Consider the following 24166-nt stretch of genomic DNA (forward strand, 5'->3'; position numbering starts at 1 on the left):
GGCCATCACAGGTACAAGACGCCTGCCCAACCATGCTAATGATCCCACCCCAAAATTCAATACACAATTGGTGGCCTCTTCTTAGGATGGCTGTGGATTCTGCTGCACCACAGTTGTGCCATCGGAATGGGCCAGCAGAATTTCAGCCCTATAAAATTGTGAGAAGACACAATTAAAGGTTCACAGTGTTTTCTGCTCTGCTTTCTCAATGAATTATTATCTTCCATCATTCCCTTGCTTCTAGGCCTTGTATCAAATATGACAACTCTGCCCCAGATGATGTTTACTGTCTTTCGTATTACACTGGTTGATGATTATGGGTTTGAGGATATGTACGCAAAGGACCCAGTAATGGCATATTTTCTCTGTGGAACATTTCTTGGGGTCTCAAGCATTCTTTGTATCAATCTTCTCATAGCACTGCTTTCAGACACCTTCCAAAGGTAAGTCTTCATGAAAAATATTTAAGACATAAGATATAATGTTACCTCCCTTTCTGGGTCATTGGGTAAAATGGATGTGGTTTTGCTGCTGTTACTGATACAGATCAAGGGTGGCAATGACGGACCTCAGAATCTGTGGGGTAGAGGAGGGGAAAAATCCTCCAGTTTCCTGATCCTGTCAATGGACTTCAATTGGACATTCATAGGATAACAAACAAGTACAGGATCAGAAACAAAAACAGTAAGAGCTGGAAATACTTAGCAGCATCTGTGGAGAGAAAAACAGAGTTAACGTTTCAGGTCTGTGTGACCTTTCATCAGAACTGGCAAAAGTTAGAAATGACGTAGGTTTTCAGCAAATGAAAGGGGGTAGGGGAGAGGGAAGAAAAACAAAAGGGAAGGTCTGTGATAGGGTGAATGACAGAAGAGGAGGAGGACCAGGTCAGACTTGGCTGCAGTGCCCCCATAATGGAATAGCACATCACAGCAGATTTTGCCAAGTATGTTCACTGCCATCAGCACAGTCACTAATATCCTAGAGGGTTCAGAGAGTGAGGTTGAGAAAGGTGCAATCACAACTTGCAAGTGAATGTGCAACACTGAATCTCCAACATCATTGTAGACCTGCTGCAGGAGCCTATGGAACTGCAGAGTGTCATAGATTGAGTGACATTTCCGGGGTGATGTGCAGAGGAGCTCAAAAGTGGGGAGGGAGCAAATGCCAAAATGCACTTTCTCATGAATGCTATGACTGGTGTCATTGAAATCTTGGGCACCCACTTACTGGAGTCATTCACTGCCTGATTTGATAGCCTGAGGGAACCGTGTTAATGAGTGTTATCCAAGTTGGAGAGACCATACTCAGATTTTTGAGGTGCCCATCATCAGGGCATAGCAGAAGAAGAACTATATTAGCACCTCCCTCTCAATGTACCTCATCCCACTTTTGCAAAGCTTCTCAAAGGATTAAGGAAGTACCAAAGCATTATCAAAAAGCTCCACCCATTGCATGGAAATATCTGACCCAGCACCCAGAATTGTTTCATTCTTAGTCACAAAGGCTCGCCTTGGAAAATTAGGCACTTATAAATTGAGGTCATGGGGCTGAGAGTCTAATTTTCTCTACTCCTGATTGTGCAGTTCTGTAATGCTGTGGAACCTCGGAAAACGATGGCTGTCAAATACTGTTTTGAAGAGAAGCTAAAACAGCATTGATGCATTCAAGAGAATTCAAAGCAAATTAGAAAGTTAATGTTGTTTGTTGTTGTCCCTGTAATGCTACTAAATATGTTCTGGAGAAAGTCTCAGACTCAGGATAAGGTCAACTAAGAACTGTTTAGTATTTACATCATACTATATACATTCTCATCAAGCCTCCTAAGCTAACGTCCTTTGTGCTGCTCTCTTCTCTCCAGCCTAATCTCATGTGTCTATGACAGCATCACTCTTACAGTGGGAGGGGTTGCTCTCAATGTCTTCAGCATTAACCCTTTACATCTTAATGCTACTCCCAACTATAGCGCTCTCAGCTATGCAAAGACTTTCAGTGTTGAACTTCTTTTAAATGGAGTTAAGAAGAATGAGAAGGGACAGATCCAGGACTTTAAAACGCTGAGGCATAGATAATGAAGATGTAAGATATATATTTGAAATGGACCATGAGTGAAGAATTATAGGGATCTGTTTCAAAATAAAGAAGCAAAATTTGAGCCAAGAGAAATATTTTCCAACCACTGCACAATGCATTGATGCTCCCAGCAAGAGCATCTGCATCTGTGTCAATTGGCTCTTCCAAAAAGATCTGGAGAAATATTTATAAATGGGTTCGAAGGTTGTTACAGGGTATGTATAAATTAAGATTGTTAAATACTCTAGGGGATATGATGCTGTATGTGTTCTTGGGTGGTGGGATTGCCTCTGTTTGATAATGCTTCTGTGACTCACCTTGTAACATCTAATTACATTAAAGGTGCTATATAAATGCAACACAAACAAGAAATGTTGGAAATACTCAGCAGGTCTGGCAGCATCTGTGGAGAGAGAAGCAGAGTTAAAGTTTCAGGTCAGTGACCCTTCATCAGAACTGGCAACTATTAGAAATGTAAAAGGTTTTAAGCAAGAAAAGCGAGGGTGGGGCAAGAGATAACCAAAGAGAAGGTGTTGATTTGACAAGGTCACAGAGAATAACTGACCAGAAGGTCATGGAACAAAGACAATTATTGAATTATTGAGGGTAGAGGTACGGGAAATGGGCCGGACACGACTGAAGGCCCTGACAACCACAGTGGGGGGGAGTCCTCGGTTGAGGAAGAAGGAAGACATACAAATTTTTTCTCCTCAGATAATTATCCAATTCTCTTTGGAAATCCATCATTGAATTTGCCTCCACCACAATCTCAGGCAGTGCATTCCACATCCTAACTACTCGCTGCATAAGAAAGTTTTTCCTCTTGTCACCATTGCTTCTTTTGCCAATCACCTTAAATCGGTGTCTTCTGGTTCAATGGGAACAGTTTTTCCTTATCTACTGTGTCCAGACCCCTCATGATTTTGAATACCTCAATCAAATCTCCTCTCAATCTTCTCTTCTTTTTTGGGCGGCACAGTGGCGCAGTGGTTAGCACCGCAGCCTCACAGCTCCAGTGACCCGGGTTCAGTTCTGGGTACTGCCTGTGCGGAGTTTGCAAGTTCTCCCTGTGTCTGCGTGGGTTTCTGCCGGCTGCTCCGGTTTCCTCCCACCTCCAAAGACTTGCAGGTTGATAGGTAAATTGGCCATTAAAAATTGCCCCAAGTGTAGGTAGGTGGTAGGAGAATGGTGGGGATGTGGTAGAGAATATGGGATTAATATAGGATTAGTATAAATGGGTGGTTGTTGGTCGGCACAGACTCAGTGGGCCGAAGGGCCTGTTTCAGTGCTGTATCTCTAAATAAATGAATAAATATCAGAAGCGCTATCATGGAAGGTAGAATCATCAAAGCAGATTTGTTGGAGACGGAGAAACTGGGAAACCGTGTCCGGCCCATTTCCCGCACCTCTACCCTCATCCCTTCCCCTCTCTCCCAGAACCATGACAGGGTTCCCCTTGTCCTCACTTTCCACCCAACCAGCCTCCATATCCAAAGGATCATCCTCCGCTCTTTCCACCACATCCAGCGTGATGCCACTACCAAATGCACCTAACCCTCCCTTCCCCTGTCAGCATTCTGAAGAAATCATTCCCTCCGCGACACCCTCGTCCACTCCTCCATTACCCCTACCACCTCCTCCCCTTCCCACGGCACCTTCCCCTGCAATAGCAGAGGTGTAATACCTGCCTATTTACCTCCTCTCTCCTCACTATCCAAGGCCCCAAACACTTCTTTCAGGTGAAGCAGCGATTTACTTGTACTTCTTTCAATTTAGTATACTGTATTTGCTGCTCACAATGTGGTCTCCTCTACACTGGGGAGACCAAACGCAGACTGGGTGACTGCTTTGCGGAACACCTCCACTCAGTCTGAAAGCATGACCCCGAGCTTCCGGTTCTGGCCATTTCAACACTCCCCCCTGCTCTCATGCCCACATCTCTGTCCTGGGATTGCTGCAGTGTTCCAGTGAACATCGACGCAAGCTCAAGGAACAGCATCTCATTTACCGATTAGGCACACTGCAGCCTGCTGGACTGAACATTGAGTTCAATCATTTCAGAGCATGACGGGCCCCCCTTTTTAGTTAATTTTTCTTTAAAAATTTTTTTTATGTATTTATTTAATTTAATTTGTTTAGCTTTTTTTCTACACTGTTATTTTCATGTTTGTGCTTGAGGCCAAGCTATTCAGTTTTCTGTCAATTAACACCCTCTCTGTACTAATGCTTTGTCTTTCAGCACACCATTAACATACCATTTGCCTTTGCTCCATGACCTTCTGGTCAGTTATTCTCTGTGAACTTGGACTATCAACACCTCTTTTGTTATCTCTTGCCCCACCCCCGCTTTATTTGCTTAAAACCTTTTACATTTCTAATATCTGCCAGTTCTGATGAAGGATCACTGACCTGAAATGTTAACTCTGTTTCTCTCTCCACAGATGCTGCCAGACCTGCTGAATATTTCCAGCATTTCTTGTTTGTGTTTCAGATTTCCAGCATCTGCAGTATTTCACGTTTATAATAAATGCAAGTTGTTGTTGCAGGATAGGACTAAAAAGTAGAGGGGTGAATAGACATATTAGATATTGTGTTTGATTACCTTCAGGGTTTTGGGAGTATTTATGTCGAACATTCCCTCAGGAGATTGATGGAGTAAGGGAAAGTAGAGTCCATGATTGCACTGTGTGCTGCTGGGGGGCACAGAATGTGAAGCAGGGAGTTTGGTAAGTGAGGGAGTTCGATAAGGAGGGAACTATAAATTAATTAAGAAAAAAAATTAAATTAACACAGTAAAGATGGCAGGACAGGTAATGTGTCACAGTTACAATATGTGGGAGCTCCTGGATCCCACTGCAATCCATGGTAACCACATCTGCAGTAAGTGTCTACGGCTTGAGGAGCTTCCGTAGAACCACAGAAACATAGAAAAATTATGACACAGAAGGATGCCATTCAGCCCATCGTGTCTGCGTCAGCCAAAAGAAAACTAGCTGCCCAATCTAATCCCACCTTCCAGCACCTGGTGCGTTGCCTTGCAGGTTACAGCATTTCAGGTGCATGTCCAGGTACCTTTTAAATGAGGAAACAGAGAGTAGTCATAAATAGGTCATTTTCTGGTTGGCCAGTTGTAGCGAGTGATGTGCCACAGGGATCAGTGCTGAGGCGGCAACTTTTTTACAATTTACATAAATGACTTGGATGAAGGGACTGAAAATATGGTTGCTAAATTTGCTGATGACACAAAGATAGGTTGGAAAGTAAGTTGTGAAGAGGATATAAGAAGGCTACAAAGGGATATAGATAGGTTAAGTGAGTGGACAAAGATCTGGCAAATAGAGTATAATGTGGGAAAATGTGAAATTGTCCACTTTGTCAGGAAGAATTAAAAAAGAAGCATATTATCTAAATGGTGATATTGTGGAGCTCTGAGATGCAGAGGGATCTGGGTGTCCTAGTGCATGAATCGCAAAAGTTTAGTATGCAGGTTCAGCATGTAATTAGGACAGTTAATAGAATGTTGTTATTTATTGCAAGGGGAATTGAATACAAAAGTAGGGAGGTTATGCTTCAGTTATACAGGGCATTGGCGAGACCACATCTGGATTACTGTGTTCAGTGTTGGTCTCCTTTTTAAGGAAGGATGTAAATGTGTTGGAAGCAGTTCAGTGAAGGTTTACTAGACTAATACCTGGAATGGGCAGGTTGTCTTACGAGGTACAATTGGACAGGCTAGCCTTGTATCTGCTGGAGTTTAGAAGAGTAAGAGGTCACTTGATTGAAACATATAAGATCCTGAAGGGTCCTGACAGGGTAGATAAGGACAAGGATGTTTCCTCTTGTGGGAGAATCTAGAACTAGAGATCACTGTTTAAAAACATTTAAGACAGAGATGAGGGGAATTTTTTTCCATCAGAGGGTTGTGACTCTTTGGAGCTCTCTTCCTCAAAAGGCAGTGGAAGCAGAGTCTTTGAATATTTTTATGGCAGAGGTTGATAAATTCTCAATAAGCAAGGGGATGAAAGGTTATTGTGGGTAGGTGGAAATGTGGAGTTGAGGTTACAATCAGATCAGCCATGATCTTGTTGAATGACGGAGCAGGCTCGAGGGGCCCAGTGGCCTACTCCTGCTCCTAATTTGTGTGTTCATATGATATGATAGATTGTACCTGTTCTATGGAAAGTGTGAAGACTTCTATTTGATGCTTTCTTACATTCTTATATTTGTCATTGATTTTCTTGATGTGCTTGTGTTGATCGTTGATGGTTCTTATTTCAGAGTTTATGACAATGCAAATGCAAATGCAGCCATGCAACAGGCTAGCATTGTACTATACGTTGAAGATCATCTTGATCTGAAGAGAAAGAATAAATTTCAAGAATATATTCATAAGTCATGTGCGCCTTTGGAAATATTCTTTGACGATGACCTGACAGTAGATCAAGAAGATGATCTCAAAAAAGTCACTATTCAAATAAAGGTAATGTGACTCTTCTGATGAAATCATATTTAGTCAAATCGAATACATCAAAAGTTTGAAACAACTGCACCATAAATTAGAGTAAAGAGGAACTGGATGCTGCAACATGTTAATGAGATTGTCCTTTGAGAAATGATTTTGTATCCAGTCCAAACTGGCAGGCTAAGGGAGTGAAGGTTTACTTTATTTGAGGTTTGCAGGCATCTCACATGAGATATGGCAGTTTGAGAATTTGAATTCAGTTTCAAAAATCGAGAAATTAAAAGCTGGCATTAGTAAAAGCAACCATGGAGCTGTCCGTTTCCATTCCAACCTGGTTTATGTGTGTCTGCAATCCCATGCCAATGTGATGATTGACTCTTAACTGCCCTATGAACTAGCCTAGCAAGCCATTTAGTTGTACAAAATCACCACACACTGTTGTTCAAAGAAGGAGGCCCAACAACAGTGTCTCAAAGTAGCAAGGGATGGGCAAATAATGTTCCCCTTGCTTACAGTGCCCACATCCCAAGAATTAATTTAAATAATTATATGTTTGGGCAATTGAATTTGCTCTTTGAGACAGACAAGACTCAGGGATATGTTGAGAAGGCAAACAAGTCGCTCTGAGATCAGTGAAAAAAAGAGACTTGTTGGACTTTGGCTTATATTCAGAGCAACTTTTATATTCTTAGTTCTAACCCAGTTCATAGTGAAAACAGGTCCACAGCACAATACTGTTAAAAATCTGGTACTAATTTGGTAATCTTACTGAGAAGCTAAAAGGACCATTGATGTGGGAAATGAGAAAATTCATATCAGTCCATTTGGCGATGTTCTTATGAGGTTGGGCACAATGTACATTGTTGGGGCAGAGCAGAGAGAACGTACATCTTGATAGTGCAATACTTGAACTAGCAGTAATCGATGCTGATGTTACTTTTCCAACACTGGGAATAAGATTTTTTTTCCCCCAAGATTCTGCTGTATTGACTTCAATGGATAGGAAATCGGACAGGGTGTAAAACAGGCTATTGATTCACTATGGATTGTTGGCAGTAGTGCAAAAGAGCAAAATTCACTCCCTTTGTGTTCAGCAAATCAAGGGATGTTAGTGCTATGGAATAAAATGCTTTTTATGTTAATCACCAGTCGCAGTATTGAACATTCGCAGTTATTCTGTAATTAGATGCAGATTAAAGCTCCTGCTATCTGCCTGAATAATGTCCTTCAGTCTCAACCTGAGGAGAGCACCAATTCCATTTCCTAAACTACTTAGCCAGCCTTTGGTATCTGGTCCCTGACCAGAGTGTCTAAGATGAAAGGCCAAATCCACTGCATCATCCAATTGCCTTAATATTTTCTTTCTCAATAAAAATCAAACTGATCTGGAGTTAAGTACTCAATACTTGGAATTTCCTTTCATTTTAATCTCAAACTCTGAAATATATTCCTATTCAGGAAGATATAGATAATCTGACGAATTTAATACAAATGGAAGAATGGGAGAAAGCTGATTATGAACAGAGTCCTAGAACCAAAGGTTCCAGAAAGTTTTGGGGCAGCAGCCCTAGCCAAAGTCATGATGAATGTGCGGAAGAGTAAGTAGTTAGTTCTAAATTTTCACTATCTTGTATTGCACATGTTACTGCACAGTTGTATTGAGTTCATGTTTGCTATTTAGAATTCGACATCAAATATTATTGTCCAGCAGCCTTCAGATTGTAATAATTCTGTACAGGCTCTCAAATAATAATTGCATCATTAGGATAGGTCTAATGTTTGATTTTATTTAAAAATAGTTGCAGGCATCTCTATTTCAGTTGTGACCTTTTGGGCATACTCATCTTGTGCTATGGTTGTTATATTGGAAGACATTTATCACCCTACAACACGGTACACAATTAAATTGTTGCAGGATTCACATGGAAACTTAACTGTGACAGATGAGGCTAACTTATACAATATTATTTACATAAGTTTGTCTTTTGATCAAGTATTTCTTTTTGACATTTGCTGACGGTTGTAAACTGATATCTGTGCTCCTCCAATCATGGCCTGTTGCGCACCATTGGTGACTGTGCCTTCAGTTGCCAAGACACTGAGCTCTGGAATTCCCTTCCTAAACCGCTCCATCTCTCTACCTCTCTTTCTTCCTCCAAGACGCTTCTTAAAGCCCACCTCTTTGACCAAGCTTTTGGTCACCTGCCATAATATCCCATTATGTAGCTTGTGTCAAAGTTTGTTTGATGAGGTTCCATGTGAAGCACCTTGGGTCGTTTCCCGATATTAAAGTTGCTCTATAAATGCAAGCTGTTGTTGTTTCTGCCACTTGCTTCCATACTTCTCTGGTGCTGCTCTTCACTGTGGAATGTAATTTGCAGCCAAAAATCACCCACTTCTGGCCAACACCACTTTATAGTCAGACCCCCACAGCAGCATATTGAAATGACAGCACTGTTTTGTCTCGCTGCAGCCATATTTCCTCATCAGAAACAATAGTTTTAAGGTGACCAGTGGCCCTTTGAGTTGCTGGCATCAGTTAAACTTCCATCAACCCCAGCCTCATGGCATCCATGCACACTCCTTGTGGGTTATACACTATATACTGGGAGTTCTGTGATAACATGTAATTGAGATGACCACACATTCGAACATGAGCACAGCACCAAGCACTTCATACAGTTCCAGAAGAGCAGTGGTCTCAGTGCTGCTGCGCCAGGACTGGACTATTGACTCATCACGACAAAGGGGAGGGTAGAGCTTCTGCTTTGGGCTCAATCAGCAATCTGGGAGAGATTCCGCTCAAAATCGTGCAAGTTTGTGGAAGTGATGCTATGGTTCAAGTTGCCATTCAAACTCATTTGCAAAGTCACAAATGTAAAATCAGGCAGCCTTTTAGAACGTAATAGTTTATTTTTTTCCTTGCGGTAACAAATATTCCTTGATCTATTTAAGAGTGGTAACCTGATGCAGTTTTATTAATAAAGCTGAAAAAGGGCTTATCGCAAAAAATAAGCATTTTTTACTGAGTGTTTCATCCACCACCTGTGCATAACTTGATTTTAACAAGCTAAAAATGACATTAAAAACTATGCAGAAGCATTTACTCGTTTCATTGGTTGTAAATAGCTTTTTTTTACTAAAATATTTTTAATATTTGAAAGGTACCCATCAGTGCCCCACACCTAAAATTTTCAGCACTTCCGTGAAGACCCTCAAATGGGCACAATTGGCAGAAACTCCCATTGCTCATTAATTCAGTCTGAGGTTGTGGCCAGTTCTGGGCAGGATCTTTTCCCAGTGGGAAGTTTTTAAACCAGCAAAAAAGATTGCGAGAACTCGATTGTTGCTGGGGTATCTTACACTTGAAATTCCTCAATCCTTTGGCCAATCTCAGGTGAATAGTGCTGGAGCTAGCACAATCTAGCAGACCCTCTACTCCATACAGCCTATCCAATAGGGTCACAAAGTAGCTGCTATATAGGAGCAAATCAGTTTTCCTCTGCAATGAACTGCTTCAAAACTCTGGGATACATCTCTGGTAAATCATCTATAGGTTTCATTCACAGTTCTTTTTCCTCTTTTCTGAACTTCAAGCTAACATCGTTCAGGTACTTTTTTTATACTTCTAACTGATGGAGCTGAATTAGCTGTTGGATTTCTGTCTAATTTAATTACATCTAACATATTTCACACTGCTCAGTATATTCTCCAAATGTTATTAGATGTAAGCAAAATCCTCCCATTTAGGTTTTTGGAGGAGGAGCAGGAGGCACCACAAACATCCCATCTGCAATGATAGGGGGAGCCCTGCACATCAGTGCGAAAGATAAGGCTGAAGCATTTCCAACAATCTTCAGCCAGAAGTGCCGAGTTGATGATCCATCTCGGCCTCCGCCTGAAGTCCCCAGCATCACAGATGCCAGACTTCAGCCAATTCGATCCACTTCTCATGATATCAAGAAATGGCTGAAGGCACTGGATACAGAAAAGGCTATGGGCCCTGACAACATCCCAGCAGGAGTACCTGAAGACTTGTGCTGTAGAACTAGTAGCGCCCCTAACCAAGCTGTTCCAGTACAGCTACAACACTAACATCTACCCGGCAATGTGGAAAATTGCCCAGGTATATCCTGTCCACAGAAAGCAGAACAACTCCAACCCAGCCAATTACTGTCCCATCAGTCTACTTTGGATATCAGCAAAATGATGGAAGGGTTGGCGACAGTGCCAACAAGTGGCACTTACAAAGCAATGATCTGCTCACCGATGCTCAGTTTGGGTTTCGCCAGGGCCGTTCAGCTTCAGACCTCTTTACAGCCTTAGTCCAAACATGGACAAATGAGTTGAATTCAAGAGGTGAGTTGAGAGTGACTGCCCTTGGCATCAAGGCAGCATTTGACTGAGTATGGTATCAAGGAGCCCTGGCAAAACTGGAGTCAATGGGAATCAGGGTGAAAACTCTCCATTGGTTGAAGCCATACCTGGCCCAAAGGAAGATGGTTTTGATTGTTGGAGGCCGAACATCTAAGCCCCTGGACATTATTGTATGGGCCCTGACAACATCCTAGCAGGAGTACCTGAAGTAGCGTCCTAAGCCCAACCATCTTCAGCTGCTTCATCAATGGCCTTCCTTCCATCATAAGGTTAGAATAGGGGATATTCATTGATTGCACAGTGCTCAGTAGCATTTGCTACTCCTCAGATACTGAAGCAGTCCGTGTCCACATGCCGCAAGACCTGAACAACATTCAGGCTTGGACTGATAAGTGACAAGTAACATTCGCACCACACAAATGCCAGGCAATGCCCACCTCCAACAAGAGAGAATCTAACCATCTCCCCTTGATATTCAATGGCATTATCAGTGCTGAATCCCCCCCACCCCACCATCAACATCCTGGGGGTTACCATTGACCAGAAATTTAACTGGACCAGCCATATAAATACTGTGGCTACAAGAGCAGGCCAAAGGCTAGGAATTCGGTGGCGAGTAGCTCACCTCCTAACTCCCCAAAAGGCTGTCCACCACTTACAAGGTACAAGTCAGGAGTGTGATGGAATACTCTCCACTTGCCTGGATGAGTGCAGCTCCAACAACATTCAAGAAATTCGATATAATTCAGGACAAAGCAGCCCACTTGATTGGCACCTCATCCACCACCTTCAACATTCACTCCCTCCACCACCGACACACAGTGGCAGCAGTGTGTACCATCTACAAGATGCACTGCAGCAACTCACCAAGGCTTCTTCGACAGCACCTTCCAAATCTGCAACCTCTACAACCTAGAAAGACAAGAGCAGCAGATGCATGGTAACACCACCACCTGCAAGTTCCCCTTCAAGCCCACACCATCCTGACTTGGAATTATATTGCCATTCCTTCACTGTCGCTGGGTCAAAAACCTGGAACTCCCCTCCTAACAGCACTGTGGGTGTACCTACACCACATGGACTGCAGTGGTTCAAGAAGGTAGCTCACCACCCCTCCTTAAGGGCAATTAGGGAGGGGTAATAAATGTTAGCCGTGCCAGCGATGTTCACATTCCATGAAAGAATAAAAAAAAAATTCAATTTATATTGATTAAAGCATTACTTGATGCAATCTAATCTGTCATTCTTGTTTGAGAATTCTAAATAAAACTGTTCAAGCACATCCGTAAATTTTAATTGTCTGACTAACTTTATTTCTGTTTCCCTCTCACATGGGCATGACTATCTCCAACCAGAGAGCATAACCACCTTGATGTTCAATGCATTGCCATTGCAGAGTCCTCCAGCATCAACATCCTGGGATGGTCACCATTCTCTAGAAACTCATTTTGTTAACCCGAACTCATCCTTGCTCCCTCTGAAACAGAAAGAGAACTCTCTTTTGTTCAAATTGTGCCCAGTTCATTCAGCACTATGTGCAGGGATCATGATCAGTTCGCATTTCAAACAACTTTATGGACAGAAGTTAACCCTATAGTCTTGGATTTATTGTAAAAGTTCCTATAAGGTAGCAATTTTTGTTTCTAGGGTCCAATTTGGGAAGCGGGGGGGGGGGGAAGGATTGTTGCAATCAGCAGAGGGGGCATGATTGGCAGCAGGGAGGCCAAAGACTTCCTAGCGGGGGCAGGGGGAGCACTCCTAGTCCTCCTGGCCCACAAGGAGTGCTGAAAAAGACACTTTTCTTATAGAGCCGGCAGCCCCCACCTCCCTTTCATCACTGGGTTTCTGGACCCCTGGAAAACCCACGTGGCAGCAGTGAATTCTAATTTGGGCTTTCAAAATTAATGTTAAATATGTTAATTAGGTGTCCTGTCTCTCCATGGCAGGATACATGGGCACCCCAATATCCGTGGCACGCATTTGCAGCATGTTAGGGGCATATTCCCCTTATTTATGTCCTTTAATAGGCAGTTCCGCACACCCCGCCAGACACCACCACCATCCGTCTCCTGCCCATTGTGGGAAGAAGGTTAATATCGAGGTCACAGTTTCTGGGCACAGGATCTTCCCTGATACTTGGGAAGACGTGTGAAAATCAGTGATTGGAAAACAACATTGGTGACCTTTACAGGCAGGAACAAGCCACAGTGTCTTGCACATTGCAGGGAAACTAGGGAATACCACTCTTTCAGTGTTTTCTTGTGCATCCAAAACTACAGCACTGCATCATTTACATTGCACTGCCTCTTAACACTAGGGTGCCTCATTTACGTGACATCATCCCATTAACAATATACTGCTTCATTAGCATTACAGAACCTAATTTACATTACGCTATTCTATTAACAGTGCAGTGCCTCATTTAAATTGCAACACTTTATTTGAGTTGCATCTTAATTTATATTCCACCACCTCATTTACTTTACACTATTTCATTTACTTTTACACCATTATATTTACTTTACTCCATCTCATTAGCTTTCGAATATCTCATTAACATACAATGCCTCATTTACTTTTAGAGTGTATTCATGAAAGACAGGGCTGCTGTTGTCTCTAATGCTGTGGTTTAAAGAGGACCATAACATTTCTCCTCTTTTTCAGAAGCATGACATTCAATGTAGCAATGCATGAAGAGATTGCGAACCTGCAGTTGAAGGTTTCAGCCCTTCATCAGCAACAGGAAAATGCTACTTCAAAACTCACCAGCGAGTTAGAGAGAACACAAGATTTGATTCATGAAATTCTAAGGCACATTGCACCTGGTAATAAGTTGATACAGTTAGGGAAAATGATCTGCAAGAAAGATGTTCTTCATTTATTAGCAATAATTACTCTGAATACCTAAGGTACAGAGTTCAACTGATTTTATGGAGAATAATGGGGACCTCTAGAATGAGTACAAGGCATAACTTTATTTGAAAATACTCAGCAATTCTGGCAGTAACCATGGAGAGAGAAACACAGTTAGCATTTTAGTCAGTGCGTTTAATTCTGTTTCTCTCTCCACAGATGCTGCTGGACCTGCTGAGTATTTCAGTGTTTTCTGCTTTTATTTCTGATTTCCAGCAAATGCAGTATTTTGTTTTTGCATAGACTTATTTGGGTTTTGGATCATATTATTTAGACTAAGAGAGAACTTCAAGGCATCCATAATAGTTAATGGAATCCCAAAATAAGAGAAGTACCAAGAAACCAGGCCCGTGCACCATGTATTAATTATTGTTATAATATACTAGTAAGTATCCTATAGTGTTGCTCATGGTGGGTTAGTTGGTTAGTATTGTAGCCAAATTTGCTGACGATGCGAAGATAGGTAGGAAAACAAGGTAGGAGGGCACAGAGTCTGCAAAGGGATATAGCTAGGTTAAATGAGTGGCCAAAAATCTGGCAGACGGAGTATAACGTGGGAAATTGTCAGGTTGTCCACTCTAGCAGGAAAAATAGAAAAGCAGAATATTATTTACAAGAAGAGAGGCTGCAGAATGCTTCGGTACAGAGGGATCTGGGTGTCCTTGTACATGAATCACAAAAGGTTAGCATGCAAGTACAGCATGTAGTTAGGAAGGCAAATGGAATGTTGGCCTTTATTGTAAGTGAGATGGAGTATAAAAGTAGGGAAGTTTTGCTACAACTGTGCAGAGCATTAGTGAGACTGCACCTAGAGTACTGTGTACAGTTTTGGTCTCCTTATTTAAGGAGGGACATACTTGCATTGGAAGTAGTGCAGACAAGGTTCACTACACTGATTCTTGGGGTGAAGGGTTGTTTTATTAGGAAAGGTTGAGCAGGTTTGGCCTATACTCATTGGAGTTTAGAAGAATGGAAGGTGAATTTTTTGAGATGTAAAAGATTCTGAGGGGGCTTGACAGGGTGAATGCTGAGAGGATGTTTTCTTCATGGGGAATCGAGAACTAGGGGACACAATTTCAAAATAAGGCGTCACCCATTTAAGACGGAGATGAGGAAGAATTTCTTCTCTTAGAGGATTGTTAGTGTTTGGAATTCTCTTCCCCGGAGAGCACTGGAGGGTGAGTCATTCAATATATTCAAGGCTGAGTTAGATTTTTGATTGACAAGGGAGTCAAGGGTTATGGGGGCAGACAGGCAAGTGGAGTTAGGGCCACAATCAGATCAGCATGATCTTATTGAATGGCAATGCAGGCTCGAGGGGCCGAATAGCCTACTCCTGCTCGTATTTCTTATGTTCTTATGTCCAGCAATAAACATTGCTTTTTGAGCTTCCTGTCTTTTCTCAATCACCTTTTAGGTACCAGTGGGACCCATTCATCTCATGAGCCATAAGAGGATGTCCAGGAACGCAGCCACCAATGGTAAATAGTGTTCAGTTAGCTTTTTTGCATTGTGCTGTGATCTGTAGGGCTGTGTAGAGTTGTGCTGCTGTTGACTGCCAATTTTCCAGCATCCAGCAGAAGTCTCATGTGTGGGAGCATAATCTCTAGTCTGATCTGAACATCATGATCATGATATGCAATGTTCAGGGTCCAATTTTCTGAAGTGCAGGACAGCACTGAAGAGACCCTCTCTGTTGTACATGTTACTCTGCAGGAACTTTTTTCTTATACACATGCCTTCCAGCAGTTGGGACTATGTGTGCTCAGAAGACTGCATTCTGCTTTTGGAGAAAGTGCATCCCCTAATCCTTAGGATCCAGAAACCTACTTCAGTAGGATCTGCTTGCAATGTCTCCACTAATTCTATCCAATCATAATAGGATAGAATTAGTGGATGGATACTGGAAGAACTGCAGCCAAACAGATGTTCTAATGCATAATAAAAACCAGAAATGCTGGAACCACTCAGCAGGTCTGGCAGCATCTGTGAAAAGAGAAGCAGAGTTAACGTTTCGGGTCAGTGACCCTTCTTCGGAACCCCGAAGATGTTCTAATGCACCCATTTTGGTCATGTTCCCTCCTCCATCTTTTCTGGATGAAAGTCTGGAAGGCTTCTTGATGGTCTTAACCATCCTCCAGACCCCACCCCATGTCTACATGGTCTGCTGCTGACAGAAGTGTCCCCCAGAGCCCATTAGTTTATCTCTTTCTTTCTTTTAGTGGCAACAGGATACATCCATTTATGTAATGCAATATGAGACCACACAACAAACAAAAGGACATTTGCCAGTCCAAACGAATAATACATAGGCTGCACAGGAACTGGGGAAACAATACAAGGTGTGAGCCCCATTTCTGCAGGCCCACCCCACCATTGAGCCAACTGACTCTACCCAGATGAGAGAGCCTAAAACCATTGGTTCACCGAAGAGAAGCCTGCCTCCTAATGCTCACATTAGCATTGTAGCTCCACAGCTCCCAAACCTCACCCTCGCCAAATACTTAGCCAACCTTCTGGCTCATCATCACCACACAATCTAAGCTTCTGTGCATCAAGGAGAAGATTCTGAACCTGTCAACATGTTGCCAACAAAATGCACTGAACTCTGGTAAGATCATCGCTGCAAGTGACTTCAAGTACCAAGTAATGGAATCTTTAATGTGCCATAACCAAAGACAGTATGTAAACATTACTAAATTCAATCAAACAAAAATGTCAAAAAGGCAGTCTTTTGTCAAAAAGAACTAGTAGATTTAGTATGTTAAGGTTTGAAAGAATTTTTGTGTTTGAGCATCTTTACTGTAGTTTGGAAAATATATACACTCTAATATGTATAACTGGTAGTGCAGGTTTTATAACCGATGAGTGTGCCGCAGTCTGTTATACCACACTGCAAGAGAGGTTAATATTTATTCCATTATCTGTCATGTACCCTCTGTTAGGTAATCAAATTATAATTTAGGCCTGATTTTATTTAATGCTTACTTTCCTCTATGAACAGGTCAATGCACCTCAATATATCACCTAGTAACATTCCATTTTTGTGTGACTGACTGTGTCTTTTTCTTTTCCCTAGATATTCCATGGCAAGTAAGCAATTAATTCCTCAAGGTGATGTGAAATGAGCACTGTGACATTCTATTTAAAGTGGAAACTGAATGAACAGTCTTATCAAAAAGCTGCTGCTGAAGGAATGTCAACACAAATTATTCTGTAGAAACATTTTCCAGAGAAACATTTTATTTGTGACGGATGATTGCAAACATTGACATCAGTGTCAGAACTCAGAGATAAAAGACTAATTTCTAAAAGATTTACTAATTACAGAATCACAGTTTACTAAGTTAACCTTTCGTTGTTGCCTTCTCATGTTTATAAACATCTTTTGATTTTAGGTGCATGATTTTAATCTCGTTTAAGCTTTGGGGCTTTAATTACAGACTGCACCAGAATAATTAGTCTTTTTTTTAAGAGAATTGCAGCTTCCAAAGAGGTTCGGAATAACTTTTTGGTTTGGGGCGTTAATACAAAACAGATGATGGTGAATCGCTAGCCCATTTTACATCTCTGCCAATTTTTATTGCCATTGACTTCGAGATATCAGATAATTGGAATTTCTTGCAAAAATAAAATTCTAATGGACATTTTCAAAGATAGTAAGATCTTTAATGAGAAAACACTAGGTGTTAAATGCTGTGCTTTCAAATCAATGGAGTTCCTTTCTATTTCTCCCTAACACAACTATAACCTCAATTAAAAGAAAAAAATGTTTTGCTGCTATCTGAAAATCACTCCAATTCCAGCAAAACACAGCTCAGTATATTTGATTCCCACTCTGAAGTGTAGTGAGCTGTGCTTTGGTGAGTGTAAAAATGAAGTGCGCTAGGTTGTTTTTGTTGAAATTGAGAATTCCTATTACTCGGAGTCCCATGACATTGATGAAATTCCTGGAAAAAGCCTCACAACAGAATTGTCTGAAAAATGTTGCATAGCAACCTTACTTCCTCAGATATGAGTAACATACATCGCTAGACAAATAGAGCTGTGCTCATAAGTCGCACTTGGAGTGGGAGTTTGAGAATTGTATAATGCCAGGCAGCAAACACAGAAACCTCCAATACATCCTCTATGAAGGAGCATCACTAGGTTTCACAGCAAGAAAGCAAAAGAATAATCTCACTGGGGTCCTTTCGTTGATAGCCTCAGTTTTCATCAACCACATGATTACTTTGACTATAAAATAAGATAGTTTATCACCCTGACATGCAATACCTCTGAAGGGTAGCTTGGCTTTAGTCATGTGCTCTTAAGAGTTAAGAGAATTGAGGTGCCCTGAGGAGGACTTGCAACACTCAGCTCATTGTGCTTTCAATGGAGAGGGAAGTCCCAAAACAGTAGAAATCGGGGCAAAAAAATCAAGTGGCTTCAATGTAAAAATCATCTCACATCATCTTACAAATAAGCAACAACTTGCATTTATATAGTGTCTTCAACATAGTATAACATTCCAAGGTGCCTCACGGGAGTCATATCAAACAAAATTTCACACTGAGCCACATAAGAAGATATTAGGACAGGTGACCAAAAGATTGGTCAAAGAGGTAGGTTTTAAGATCTTAAAATCTTATTTTATAGTCAAAGTAATCATGTGGTTGATGAAAACTGAGGCTATCAACAAAAGGACCACAGTGAGATTATTATTTTGCCTTATTGCTGTGAAACCTAGTGATGCTCCTTCATAGAGGATGTCTTGGAGGTTTCTGTGCTTGCTGCCTGGCATTATACAATTCTCAAACTCCCACTCCAAGTGCGACTAATGAGCACAGCTCTATTTGTCTAGCGATACACAAAAGGCAGACACTCTGCATGGATGTTACTTATATCTGAGGAAGTAAGGTTGATACGCAACATTTGAAGCCACTTAACATTTTTATCTTTAAATTTTGCTACTTTCCATTCTTGATTGTAGAAATCAAATTTATTGTAGGAAAAATTGTGCAAAATGTAATTAATTTATCGCCTAATAAAGCCTGTACTGCCTTGAATTTGTAGCTTGTTGATTCAGTGTACCTCGAAAGAGTAGTTTGATTTTAGTCACATTAAGGAAAGTGGAAAGGGAAACAAATACTACTTCACATAGAAGATCTCCAAATTCCCCCATTTGCACAGTATATAGATGTATTTGGTATGTGACGGCCAAACACAACAGAAAGACCCCAGGGTCGAGCCCTGGTTTAATGATGTGTCAGCTAGGGAAGAGGAACAAAAGGATAAATTTCCATGAGGGATCCGCTGCTTGTTCATTATAACTTCAGTGGAAGAGCTGCAAGAATAGCGGAGAAAAAGCATAAACACGATTTCTCCAGGATTTCTGTGACTATTCCCATGGATAAGCAGGAGAACTCACACCCAAATTCAACCCCTTCAAGTCTTCAGTTACAAATAATTACTTGGTTCTTCAGCTGACTGATTTGGATGTTTGTTTTGTATAAAAAGCATAACACTGGTGACATTAATGTTGCTGGTGACATCAGTGTTGAATGATGTCATCCTTTGCGATGATGTCATCAGCTTTACTGAGAATTGTAGTTTTAAGGACTTATCGATTCTGCACTAACTTTTCTCAATTTCTCCTTCTATCTCCATAATCATCTGCATTAACAAAATGGATGACATCATGGTGACTTTACTAGGAAAATTGCAGGGAAGTTACTTAGGGTAAATTTCTGAATCTGTGCCCTGCCAGCAGGAACCACAACTGCCAGCAGTGCAGATCTAGGAATCAGGCATCTGCTGCCTAGAATTTTCCAGTTTGTGCTCCCAACAAGTGAAATTTCAAAGATTTCATTTTAACTGGTTTTACTCCACAAATTATTTCAAACTACTGTTCCTGATGATGTGATCAAGAATCACCATGTCACCAAAAATAGGCAGGAAATTGATAGAATTGGAACAAGTAAGGTATTGAAGATGAGTCATTTATCTTTATAATTGAGTTTTAAAAGGGGTATTGAAAGTACCGACAGCAGGATTTCTAAAATTCCAATCTTCATCTTTCCCATTCTTTAATGCTCTGGTTTCTTCGTGAAGGAGGTTTGCTAGTATTGGCTTGGTTTTTTGAAGGAAAGAGCAAAAGCTGCAAAGGGACCTCTTTATATATTGTTAAGTATTTTACCTGGCTTACTGGAGGAAGAGAAATACTGGCTGTACCAGTAAAGAAGTCCTTAAGGTAGGCCATCCCATATTTCTACCAGATTCTAGGAAGACGAGAGTTGGGGTGGGTTGGCGGGTGGGAGGAGGGGTGGTGCGGTGGTAAATTATTGGAAAGAAGCTTGAATAAAATGTTTTTTGCATCTTCAATTACAAAACATAAAGTAACAACTTCCGTTTATACTGTGCCTTTAATACAGTAAAATGTCCAAAGGCACATCACAGTAGTGATTATCAAACAAAATTTGACACCAAACAACAAAAGGGGACATTAGGGTAGATGACCAAAAGCTTGGTTAAAGAGGTAGGTTTTAGAGAGCGTCTTAAAGGAGGAAAGTGAGGTGGAGAGGTTAACAGAGCGACTTCAAGAGCTTTGGGCCTTGACAGCTGAAGGAATGGCTATCAATTGTGGAGCGATCAAAATCGGGATGCGCAAGAGGCCAGAATTGGAGAAATGCAGAGGAGGTTACAGCAATAGAGAGGAGTGAGGCTATGGATGGAGTTGAAAACAAGGATGAGAATTTTAAAATCATGGCATTGCTTAACTAGAAGCCAATGTAGGTCAGTGAGTGCAAGGAGGATTGAGTGAATTGGGCTTGGTGTGAGTTAGAATATGGCAGCAGAGTTTTGGGTGAGTTTAGGTTTATGAAGGCTGGAAGATGGGAGCTGTCCAGGAGTACATTGGAATAGTCAAGTCTAGAGATAACAAAGGCATGGATGAGGGTTTCAGCAGCAAATGAGCAGAGGCAGTTGTGGAGTTGGGCACTGCTATGGAGGTGAAAATAACAGTCTAGTGAGACCATGGATATATGGTTGGAAGCTCATCTCAGGTTCAAATATAACACCAAAATTGCAAACAGTCTGGTTCAGCCCCAGACAGCTGCCACAAGGAAGGATGGAGTTGGAGGCTGGGGAACAGAGTTTGTGGCAGGGACCAAAGGCAATGGGTTTGGTCTTCCCAATATCTTCTTGGAGGAGATTTCTGCCCAACCAGTGCTGTACATTAGACAAGCAGGCTAGCGGTCTGACAATTTAGAGGCAGTGACAAAGTTGAGAAACATGATGCTGAGGTATAGCTAGGTGTCGTCAGCATATATATGGAAGCTGATTTTTTTTCTATAAATGTTGCAGAGGGGCCACGTGGAGATGAGGAATTAGAGGGGGCCAAGGGTAGATCCTTGGGGGCCATCAAAGATAATCGTGCTGGAGTAGGAAGAGAAGTTCTTGAAGCAGGACTAGATAGATAGGAATGGAACCAGGTGAGTGCAGTCCCACCCAACTGGATGGCAGAGGAGAGGCATTTGAGGAGCATGATGGGGTTAGCTGTGTCAAAGTCTGCAGACAGGTCAAGAGGATGAGAAGAGATAGTTTACCATGGTCACAGTCTCATAGGATGTCGTTTGTAACTTTGATTAGAGACAGTGTGGAAACCTGATTGGAGGGACTCAAACGTGGAGGTCCAGGAAAGCCGAACACAGATTTGGGAAGTGATAACATGTTTCAGGACTTTGGAGAGGAAAGGGAGGTTAGATATGGGGTGATAGTTTTCAGGGACAGAGGGGTCAAAGGTTTTTATTGAGGAGAGGGGTAATGATGGCAGATTTGAAGGAAAGGAGGACAGTAGAGAGGGAAATATTTACAATATCAGCTAATGTGGGGGCCAGCAAGGGAAGTTGAGTGTTCAGCAGTTTAGTGGAGATAGGGTCAAGGGAACAGGAGGTGAGTCTCATGGACCAGATGAGCTTGAATAGTTCACGAAGGGAGATAGGAGAGAAACTAGAGAAAGATGTGAGTGCACAGTTAGGGTAGACGGAAACCTTAGAGAAAGTTTGTTCCAATGGGCTTGGGGAAGGGAGGGAAGTTGCAGAGGCAGCTGAACAGATAGTCTCAATCTTAGTGACAAAGAAGTCCATAAGCTCCTCACATTCGTTGGTGGGGTTGAGGGTACCAGAGGTAGGGAACAGAGTTTAAGGAGACATTTTGCAATAGAGAAAAGATGCTAGGGTTAATCTTTGCTTTCCAGGATTATTCTGGAATAGTGAGCAGTTTTGGCAGAGGATAGCAGGACCTGATAGTGCTTTATGTGGTCCAGCCAGACCTGGTGATGAATAGCTAAACCGGTTGTCTGCCATATACATTCAAGTCTGAGTCCCTTGGACTTGAGGGAGTGGTGATGAGGGTTGTACTGGGAGATGGACCAGGATGAGAAAGAGTAATAGTTTTAATGGGGACTAGGGTATCAAAGGAGGTGAGGGTGTAGTTGAGCAGATGGAGAGTTGCTGCAATGTTGTGGTAAATGGAGGGTCAAAGGCTAGACAGTTGAGAATTTGCAAGTGCAGTTGTTCGTGAATTGGGAGAGAGTTTCTTTCCAGGGGTGGACACAGAAAGGAGTAGGATTGGTTGTGAGAAAGGGATTGTGTTTTGTACATCCAATATTTTTAATACGTATTAAGGTTGATATGATTGTGACTGTGTTATCAGAAAAATGTTTAATGCACTCACAGCAAATTGCTTTCTCCACTATTTTAACTCACACAATAACCTGAATAGGTTAACATCTCTATCAAAAGAGTCAAGACAAAAATAGCGCAGCGGCTTTGGTTTACATAACAGTGGCCATTTCAATATTTAATTCAATGTAGCATAATATTATTGCAATTGATACCTGAACAGAGGTCTTGCCATTAAACCATTTCATGAGAGTCATGGCCTTCACTTCAATCAGGAGAACTGCACAAAATTGTGTAATGGACCAATTATCACTATACACTGTGGACATAGATAGTGACAATGCAGTTGTCTAACCATTTGATTTACACTGTGAATGCTTCCTGAAGAATTTATCAGATATATGCTTTATAATGCTGAGCATGTGGGCATTTAGGTCCATGTGGGCATTCATTGCAATTACTATCTCTGAATCCTCCACAATCAACATCTTGGGGGGGGGGGGGGAGGGGGGGGGGGTGTTACCATTGACCAGAAACTGAACTGGAGTAGACAGCAGGACTCAGAGCATGACGATGTTGAACGAGCAGTGTTTAGGTTTCAGAGCAAGGGCTACATCTGAAAGTGCAGATCTGCCTGACGGAGCAGGGGGTTGGGTCTGACAGCGGCAGCCATTTCTGACAGCAGATAGAGGGAGGAATCAAGTTGCGTACCGGCAGTAGCATCATACCTAAATCCACTGTACTGCTTCTGGTAGGCTTCTGCTGATACTTCAAAAACTTGACCACTTGGTTGAGAACTAATTCCAGGTCTTACCTAGCACAAAGGAAGATGGTTTTAATTGTTGGAGGTCAATCATCTCAGCTCCAGGACATCACTGCAGGAGTTCATCAGGGTAGTGTCCTAGACCCAACCATCTTCAACTGCTTCATTAATGACCTTCCTTCAATCATAAGGTCAGAAGTGGGGACGTTCGCTGATGATTGCACAGTGTTCAGCACCATTCATGACTCCTCAGATACTGAAGCAGTCCATGACCATACGCAGCAAGACCTGGATAATGTCCAGGCTTGGGCTGAAAAGTGGAGGTAACATTCGCGCCACAAAAGTGCCAGGCAATGACCATTTCCAACAAGAGAGAATCTAACCATCTCTCCTCGACATTCAATGCAATTACGATCTCTGAATCCTCCACAATCAATATCTTGGGGGGGTGGTGGGGGGGGTGTTACCATTGACCAGAAACTGAACTGGAGTAGCCAGATAAATACTGTGGCTACAAGAGCAGGTCAGAAGCTAGGAATCCTATGGCGAGTAACTCACTTCCTGACTCCCCAAAGCCTGTCCACCATCTACAAGGCACAAGTCAGGAGTGTGATGGAATACTCTCCACTTGCCTGGATGTGTGTAGCTCTAACAACACTCAACAAGCTCAACACCATCCAAGACAAAGCAGCCCGCTTGATTGGCACCCCATCTACAACCTATCACTCCCTCCACCATGAACATACATTGGCAGCAGTGTGTACTCATCTACAAGATGCAATGCAGCAAGGCACCTTAGCACCTTCCAAACCCGCGAACCTCTACCACCTAGAAGGACAAGGGCAGCAGATGCATGAGAACACCACCACTTGCAAGTTCCCCTCCAAGCCACACACCATCCTGACTTGGTCCTATATC

General features: G+C 42.0%; 1 protein-coding gene across 1 annotated transcript in view; it reads left to right on the plus strand.

Annotated features, from left to right (window-relative positions):
• The window catches only part of LOC137370301 (uncharacterized), a 138269-nt gene that overhangs the window by 38487 nt on the left and 75616 nt on the right, over window positions 1-24166 (plus strand). Inside the window, exons 15-19 of the mRNA XM_068032680.1 lie at window positions 245-443; window positions 6349-6550; window positions 7991-8130; window positions 13574-13734; window positions 16902-16915. Of these exons, the coding sequence (XP_067888781.1) occupies window positions 245-443; window positions 6349-6550; window positions 7991-8130; window positions 13574-13734; window positions 16902-16915 (716 nt within the window). The remainder of the gene's footprint in view (window positions 1-244; window positions 444-6348; window positions 6551-7990; window positions 8131-13573; window positions 13735-16901; window positions 16916-24166) is intronic.

This window comes from Heterodontus francisci, chromosome 5 (genome assembly GCF_036365525.1).
Source record: "Heterodontus francisci isolate sHetFra1 chromosome 5, sHetFra1.hap1, whole genome shotgun sequence".
Taxonomy (NCBI): Eukaryota; Metazoa; Chordata; class Chondrichthyes; order Heterodontiformes; family Heterodontidae; genus Heterodontus; species Heterodontus francisci.